The sequence below is a fragment of the Protobothrops mucrosquamatus genome, unplaced genomic scaffold, assembly GCF_001527695.2.
Source record: "Protobothrops mucrosquamatus isolate PMUCROS unplaced genomic scaffold, P.Mucros_1.0 scaffold18, whole genome shotgun sequence".
NCBI classification, from domain to species: Eukaryota; Metazoa; Chordata; class Lepidosauria; order Squamata; family Viperidae; genus Protobothrops; species Protobothrops mucrosquamatus.
The window spans coordinates 144,907-153,980 of record NW_015386403.1 but is presented as its reverse complement, the minus strand read 5'-3'; the positions used below and the strand labels follow the sequence as shown (position 1 = coordinate 153,980).

Below are 9,074 nucleotides of genomic sequence, written 5' to 3'. Positions count from 1 at the left end.
AGGCATTGTATGATTTCTCTGTTATGTAATGTGTGTATGTGTGTGTGTGTGTGTGTGTAATGTTAGATTTAGAGTAGCCATTTTCTGAGTAGGAACTTTCACTCCATCTCTTATCTTTACTAGTCAGAAGGATTTACAATACTTTGAATTGGGGTAAAGGAAGCTGCAGAGAGACTCAAAGAAATGTCCTTCTATGAACAGGAACATTGTGAGTAAAATTGAGTCTCAATTTTACCCAATTTTCAAAATTAATGTATATACACTTGTATGTATATATTCACACATATTAATTGGTGGTGAGATAAAATAAGCAATGAGAGGAAGAAACATGAGTTTTCAAAATGAGAACATTATCATATCTTATTCCACAAACTTTATCATCTTTTCCTGAAACCCTTTTTAGCAGCTGTTCATGCATGAATATAGAACAAAAGTAAATAGTGTTTTTATTGAATTAAAAACACTCTGCCATCATGATTTCAGAAATATGGTAATAATTGCTATTATTCAAATTTACATAATTTCTATTTGTTTTCCACCCCTAATTTTTATAAATTTCAGGCAGAGGATTCTTGTAAATGTAATGGCTGGAAAAACCCTAACCCACCTCCTACTCCACCCAGGGTAGATTTGCAGCAGTCTGTTGTGAGCCTTACTGAACCGTGTCGTAGTTGTAATCATGCACTAGGTAAGGTTTCTTTGTTCTTTTTCAGAAATATTTTTGTGAATATTATAGTATATACCAGGGTTTCCCAAATTGTGAGATGTAATTTTCTTGGGCAAGTCAAGGAAAGATGTAAGTCAAGGGGAGGTGTGAAGAATGTTTTAAATACATTGTTATAATAAACTCATCTTTCTAAATTTTTCATTATTATAGGTAGTCCTCAACTTACAACCACTAATAAGCACTAAATTTCTGTTTGTAAGCGAAAGTGCGTTTTAGTGAATTTTGACCCATTTTACGACTTTTCTTGCCACACTTGTTAAGTGAATCACTGCGGTTGTTAAGCTAGTAACACGGTTATCAATTGACTCTGGCTTCCCCATTAATTTTGCTTGTCAGAAGGTTGTAAAGATGATCACATGACCTTGGGACACTGCAACTGTCATAAATATGGGCCACTTGCCAAGCATCCAGGACCATGGGGCTGGTGCAAAGGTTGTAAGTGTGAAAAAGTCACTTTTTTTAGTGGCATCAAACGGTCACCAAATGAAAGGTTGTAAGTTGAGGATTACTTGTATTGTTTTTATTGTTCATTTGGGTTCATTTTGGTGTTGGGAGTTTTAGGGGAAGGGTGTTCATTAACCCCTTTAAGAAGGGGTTAAAAGTATGAAGATAAAAAAATTAGGAATCCCTGTCATAAGGAATATATGGAGGTATTTGGGTTTGTGTGTATGTATGTAATGCCATTTTACCTATTTCTACAAGTATTCACTTTAGTGGTATATCTAAAAATATGCTGTAGATGAAAATAGTATAGCAAAGAAAGACTGAGAAAGTAGTAATTCTTTTCCTTTCCCAGCATGGTACCATCCAGATATGTTACACTTCAACTTCCAGAATCCTCAGATAGCATCACAAACATATATCACAAAATCCAGATGATACTGATAAGAATGTATTTCATTTTGCTATTGCTATGCTAGTGTGTGTATAAGTACTATATTTATATGTGTATTTTAATATAAAGTTGCATTTATACCTGTTTCAGATAAACCATTGGCCTTGCCTCTAGGAGCGATAAAGCAAGATTATTGTATAAGGGGAACCTATGTCATACTATCACTTGGTTTGCATACCTTGTCAAAAATAAAGCGTGGACAAAGATTGTGTAACTAGCATTCCATTATATATCATGCTTTAATAAGATAGTATCCACAGTGTGTCACATTTGAAAGTGGTTAGTGACATTTATTATAGAAAAGGCCACTGAAACAATGGATTTTAATTATATTTAGTGTTAGGAGCCAGAATAGAGTTCAAAAGTACTAGAAGTTTATTTCATGCTACATACACACAAGAATTTGAACCATTAATGATCAAGGTGAATTGGCTCCAGATCAGAATAAATAGACTTCAAAGGGGTGGGGTGGACTTAGTTCTCTTACGGGATTGTAGTGACTCAAACTGATGATGTATTTGACCCCCACCCTTGGGCTCAGCTTGATTATCTCCTAGGTTTACCTTTGCAAGGACAAAAGGACTATGATGTTTTTATAACAAAAATCTGATAACTTCTGCTTTAAAGCAAATAGATAAACTACTGAAGATAGGACATCATGAAGTTTAGACTTCAGAGTTTAAAATGTGTTATTTAAATGACAACTAATTTCCTAATTAGCATCCAGCTGTTGCATGATAACTACCATTTATTAAGCTTTTAAGACAGGAATATTATTTTTATTAAGTTATCAGGGACATATATTAATAAATGTTTTTTTTTAAACGAATTACAGTAGTTGTTAACATACAACACTTGGGCATTCTTAGAAAACCCTGGAAAAATTTTAGTGGAGTTTTTCATTCCAAAATTTTCCTAGAGGCTATGGATCCTTGATTAGTATCTGAAATAAAATTGTATCTGAGGAGGAAATCTGTAAGAAATGTAGTTAACCAGTATTATTTAAGGCAGATGAAGTAGTTCCTTCTATTTGTAAACTGTTAACTAAAACATTCTCCTAGAGGCAAACATGCTTGCATTATGAAATGTATAATATTAAACATATAGTAAAAGATCAATCCTTTATAAAATAAAAATAAAAATTGATTCAGTATAGTAGCAGAACAGTGTTTGCCCCTACAAATAATTCTTTCATTTACTAAACAAGGAGAAAACCTAAAAATGACAATGATAATGGTTGTAAACAGCCCGTTCTGTGGAAAAAAATGCATCAGAATTTTCAGAGCTTGAACAGGCTTTACCAAATGTTTGCTCCAGGGTGATATAAACAAGTTTGACTGTTGCTGGTTTAAGATTGGCACTGTATTGTTAGGCTCCTCAAACCTATGATTTCCCCATGCTGAATTGAAGCCTATACATAAAAAGAAGTCATCAAGTCAAGAATGACTGTACTATGTATTTTCAGTAACTTGACCTTTTCCTTGAAAGCCTAAGATTTTCTTGTTTGTTTTAGCCGCTCATGTTTCCCATTTGGAGAATGTCTCAGAAGAAGAAATGAACAGACTATTGGGAATTGTGTTGGATGTTGAGTATCTCTTCACCTGTGTTCACAAAGAAGAAGATGCAGATACCAAGCAGGTTTATTTCTACTTATTCAAGGTAAACTGAATGCTTTTCTGTTTAGAAAATACATTTTAAATTGCAGCTGTGACCACAAATGCACTCATCTAAGCCACACAGACAAACGTGTAGAAATGTTATAAACATAAATAAAAGTATGAAATTGTCAGCATTTCATTATCATTTTCCAATGTCTTTTCAACAGCTTTTGAGGAAGTGTATATTACAGATGGGGAAACCAGTTGTAGAAGGATCACTGGAGAGTCCCCCGTTTGAGAAACCTAGTATTGAACAGGTAAAGTATACATGCAGGCATCCCTTATTATGATATTACCTTTATCTAACAGTTCTTTAAAAATAGATAAAGAGTCCATGGCAATACAAAAATATGGTTTTCTTATGTGGACCAAGAAAGAAAGCTGTCAACATAAAAGTTCACATTAGGATAGTTTTGCCTTCTCTTGTGCCAATAGGCATTGTAAATCTATTGCATGTATTTTCAGAATTCAACTTGCACTCTCATCTATATTATAATGATTACCTTTAGTTTAAGTAGTACTCTTCTTAATGTATTCTTTTGTACATGTCTGCAGAGAGGCCTTTGTATTTTAGTTCAGTGCCCCTGGAAATTGGATGGAAAAAGCATCTTGTAAATTGGAAAATCCACCATTAGCAATACAAAAGAGGATGTTTAAAAGGAATCCAGTAGCTGATACAATTTGTATCACTATAAGACCCTAGGTAGGTAGCTGATATTTTAGAAACTAAGGTGCTGAGTCAGGAAGGTAACTATTGTTATTAGAGATTAATATATAAGCAGTAATTAAATATTAAGCATTTAATAAGATTATTGTACTGGAATGTTTAAAATTGTATATGAATACTGGTTGTTTTAACACCCATTTGAAAAGATCCATAATGTCATGAACAAATCTGGATATATAGCTTAATTATATCAAATTATTTTGTCCAAAATTACTTTAACAAATGCCGTTTGGATTCATAAATGAAACTGGAGCTGTATTTATTACAGCCAGGGAAGAGTCACTAAAATGCTCTGATATGGACAATAGCGGGAGCTACAGGGACAAAGAAGCATTTGAGTTATAATAATTACGTTTCTCAATTCCCGTTCTCTTCTTATACTTCTCTACACCTTCAAGTGAGAGGATGGTAAGGGAGGGTTTAAAACTTTGCATGCAATATTAGAAACTACATTTACTTATAAACTTTAGCTCGTAACTCCAGAATTATAGTTTTAAATACTATGGGTGTGTTTTGTAAAATTGGAAATATAAAAACAGCACCTTTAGGTGTGAAATTTGTTTTAAACCAAAGGGCATGCCTGAACATCACGGTTTATTATACAGAAATTGCCCACCTGGTTATTGATCTTTGGTTTGTATACCTACATAAAATCACTGTTAGTTATAATGTAGAAATTAATATCTGAGCATATATTGTCGACTAAGAGTGATAATGCCATTGTGATCAGCCAAACTATATATTATAAAGAGTGATATAGTCTCTTTCCTAAGAAACCAAAAAGAACAAAATGTATTTACAACAGCATTTATACATTAGATATAAAATATGAAACAGATATAAGTTGGTCGGTAAAGATGCAGTGACATTTTCAATAGAAAGTATTTGCTAGAACTTATTTCTCCTTAGGTCCACAACATTTCTGAATTTTATATCAGGTTTTCACCTGATATAACTTCTCTCCTTTCTGTTTCTTCTTTAAGGGAGTTAATAATTTTGTGCAATACAAATTTAGTCACCTACCATCAAAAGAGAGACAAACCATAGTAGAATTGGCTAAAATGTTTCTCAATCGCATCAATTACTGGCACTTGGAAACACCTTCCCAGTGGCGACTGAGGTCACCTAATGATGACATTGCTGGCTATAAAATAAACTACACAAGGTAACAGTATCTTTTTTTTTTTAGATTTTCACTGTGTCTTGAGATAATTCATAGTAGATAGCAGGCGGCAATGGTTCCTTCCCATATCATGCGATGCAGAGGGTAAACACATTGGAATAAAAATGACTGTGCATTTGGATGGTGGCTTTGGAATGAATAAACTGCAGTGAGCAAGATTGTTAATAGCAGAACCCTTATATTCAGATGCAATCTATTTCTGATGAACAGAAACTAGAGAATTGACAATGGACATAGGATACTACTGCATTTCTGCCACCTAAAGATATAAATTTTAACCAAGTCAGAAAGTCCACTGGCATATTCTTCATCAAGTGGCAGTTAGCAGTTATTTATTTCTCACATTTATGTAGCCACCCATCTCAATACATGACTATGGGTAGCTCAGAAAGAGTTAAAAAACAATATAACAAAACAGTACAACAATTTAAAACAATAAAAACAATATAAAACTATACCACAACATTCATAACTGAGGTGACCATATCCATACATAACTGCTAATACCGTTCTGCATAGGCTCTACCATGGTTTTGGTTCCCCATGGCTTTAGCAAACTAAGTTCTCAGGGCTTGGCAAAAAGGCAGCAGGATTGGAACCACTCTGATCTGAATGATGTTTGGCAGAGCAGGAGCCATGAGAAGAAAAGACTCTCCTCTTGTGCACTGCCAGACAACATTCTTTAATTGATGAGACCCACACCTTGCTCCTCCTGCTGGACCTGCTGGAATATGTAGATGTAATTGGAAAGAGGTAGTCTCTCAGAAAATCCAATCCTATATCATGAAGAACTTCATAGATCGCTAGTTCCTGGGACCAATGTAGCCTATAGAGTAGAGTTGTAAGACGTGCTGATTGATGAGCACATATAACTGCTTGTGCAGTTCTGCACCTACTGAAGTTCCTGAATACTCTTAAAAGTGCAGCTCCATGTAGAGCCTATTACATGTAATCTATGCGAGAAGTGACCATACAATACATGGTTAAGCAAAGGCCTTTCTGAGCACAGCTTCCATAGCTCCACAAGGACACCCAAACTGTGCACAAGTACAACCCCATCCAAAACAAGAGATAGAAAGGCCCCAGCATCCAAAGCCATTCAGTTTTGCTTGGGTTTAGCTGAAGTTTGTTGTTCGCTATCCATATCCCTAAGATTTTAGACATGTCAAGACCTCCACAGCATCACTTAATTGGATTTGTAAATCTGGATATCAACAGCCTACTGATTGTACTTCACTCTGTGCCATTGGGTAATCTCAACCAGTGGCTTCATGTAGATGTTAACCAGAAGCAGACAAAGTACCAAGTCCTGTGGCATCCCACAAAATAAGGAACAAGGCTTGGGTCTCTCATCCTTGATAATAACGGATTTGAACCAACTCTATAAGATTAAAAAAAAACCAGTGCTGCACATTTAAATCCCTGCAGATGATCCAGAGGGATACCATGATCAGTAGTATGAAAGCCACCAAAAGATCGAGGAAGTATAAGGATAAATATTTGACCAATGCTGTTTCAGTCCCAAACTGAGCTTAAATCCTGACTGAAAGTAGTTTAGATAATCTGTATCCTGTGAGATCCTCATAGGTTGCTGGGTAACCATCACTGAAAAAGGATAGATTGGAGACTGTATGGAGACTGTATGGAAGTTGTCCAGAATTTTTGGATGACTTCATGAGGAGGGGGCACATCACCAGCTCTTTAAGAGGATAACCTTTTCAAAGAAGAATTTATCACTGACAGCACCCAACCACACATAATCTCCCAGAAAAATTTAGCCAGCCTGGGTGGACATGGATCTAATATATAGGCAGCCAAGTTTACAGTCATGAGTCCATTTCCACAGGTTCAACTCCCAACTAACAGAGCAAGACAGTGTTCCTATCATCTCTACAGGACCTGCACAGATATGTAAATGAGAGCAAATCTGAGCAATATTTTTTGACAGATACCTAGCAAATTCCTTTGAACGGTCCTACAGTAGACATATATATATATAAAACCCATATTTGATCAAATTCATTACTCATCACCATCCAAAGCATTCTAGATGTCTCTTCATCTGTTAATCTCCCTCAACTTTTTGGTAAACTGAAGAGAAAGTCAGGATTCTCCAACATGATGATGGAAGAATCCACCAATGGGTTATTTCAGTCCTACTGCCCAGTCAGACCAAGTTGTCAAGTTGTCACGCCTCCTCTTTTTCTAGGACCTCCCAGTTTTCATCTTGGTCTTCGCCAAGATGAAAACTGGGAGGTTGCTATCTCACCAACTGCTGCGGGGTTACGGCCTCCGCTGGAGCAGTCCTTCTCCGACCAGCTCCAAGTGTGGATATCGCAGGCTGTATTCCAGGCCATGGCGTCAGCGGGTCAACAACAGGCGTTCCCTATTCCAGGGTCTTCTTCTTCTGTACCGACTACCTCTGCACGGCCTCCACTGGAGAGGTCAGGTATGGTTTCCCCTTCCCATTCTCCTGACTCCGACTCTTCCAACATGTCGGAATATGAGGGTGGTAGGGATGGTTGGTCGGATTGTGAGGAACCTACCCACGAATCACAATCCATGGCGGAGCTCTTCAACGCTTCACTATTCCCCTCATTGCTGCGCAGAGCCTGTGCAGCGGGCAAGCTTTCCTCCCATCCAGTCCCAACCCCTCAACCTTCCTCTGATCAGGACACTAATCCCCTGTTTGCTGTGCCTGTAGACGAGCACCTGCAAATTCCCTGTCCTCCTTTATTCCTCAGAAATATTCAGGGGCAGTGGGAGTCACCGGCTGCTCAACCATCCCAGGGAACGGCTGAGCGCAAGATAGTAGACGTGGCCAAGAATTTGGTGGATTTATTGGAGGTGCCAAAGGTAGATGAGTCACTGCCCCGCTCTTTTCGACTGCCAGCCTCCCGGTAGATGTCTCGGACGCCTTTAAGGCGGAAGATAAAAAATCTGAAATGGCCTTCCGCAAGGTCCATTTGGCATCTGCATGGGCTACAAAGGCGGCAACTGCCACATCCTTTTTTGCCAGGATTTCAATTACCTGGCTTCGTCAGTTGCAGAACAGGATCCCGTTGGAAGAGGTTAGAATCCATCAGGATTTAACCAAACTAATAGCCACATCCGAATATATGGCGGATGTCTCCCTGTATTCGGCCAAGCATTCAGCCCGAGCAATGGCCTCCAGCATAGTAGCTAGGAGGCTTTTATGGCTCAAAAACTGGAGAGCTGAGAGCAAACCATAAGTGGCGTGCGGCCACTGCCCCCTTCACGGGTGGCAAATTATTTGGGGAGGCCCTAATGCCATATCTCATCGAGAACAAGCAAAAGCAAAAGGTTATTTCTCATTTGGCACGGAGAACTAACAGACGTTTCCTCCCTTTACAGTCGCCGGCAGTCCTTTCGGACTGGGACTGCGACGGAGCCAGCACAACCTTACCGGTCCCCAGCCCTTAGGCAGGAGCATTCCTTTGACAGGACAAGCTATAGGGACAGAACCAGATACCAACCCCAAAACAAACAGTCCTTTCGTGGCAGAGAGGGTCGCCCCTTCCGTCGCAACAAGTGACTCAGAGGGGACCCCCCCATTGGTGGCAGACTTACTCGTTTTATCCACCAATGGGAAAACATGATCACAGACTCCTGGGTTCTGCGCACCATAACAGAAGGCCTGTCCCTGGAGTTCAAATCCATACCTATGGATCATTTTGTGTCTTGCCCAACCATGAGAAACTCTATAAAAAGAGGACTCATGGAAGACGCCATCCAGCATTTACTCTCCATCAAGGCTATAGAGGAGGTCCCCCTGGATCAGGTGGGACTGGGGTATTACTCCATTCTATTTGTAGTCCCGAAGTCTTCAGGGGGATGGAGGGCAATCCTCGATCTCAAGGGAC

The 9,074-nt window shown here is 38.5% G+C and overlaps 1 protein-coding gene across 1 annotated transcript in view; it reads left to right on the top strand.

Annotated features, from left to right (window-relative positions):
• KAT2B (lysine acetyltransferase 2B) overlaps positions 1-9,074 on the top strand; it is an 83,424-nt gene that overhangs the window by 28,796 nt on the left and 45,554 nt on the right. The window contains exons 2-5 of the mRNA XM_015810737.2: positions 562-688; positions 3,136-3,281; positions 3,448-3,537; positions 4,991-5,172. Coding sequence (XP_015666223.2) covers positions 562-688; positions 3,136-3,281; positions 3,448-3,537; positions 4,991-5,172 — 545 coding nt within the window. The remainder of the gene's footprint in view (positions 1-561; positions 689-3,135; positions 3,282-3,447; positions 3,538-4,990; positions 5,173-9,074) is intronic.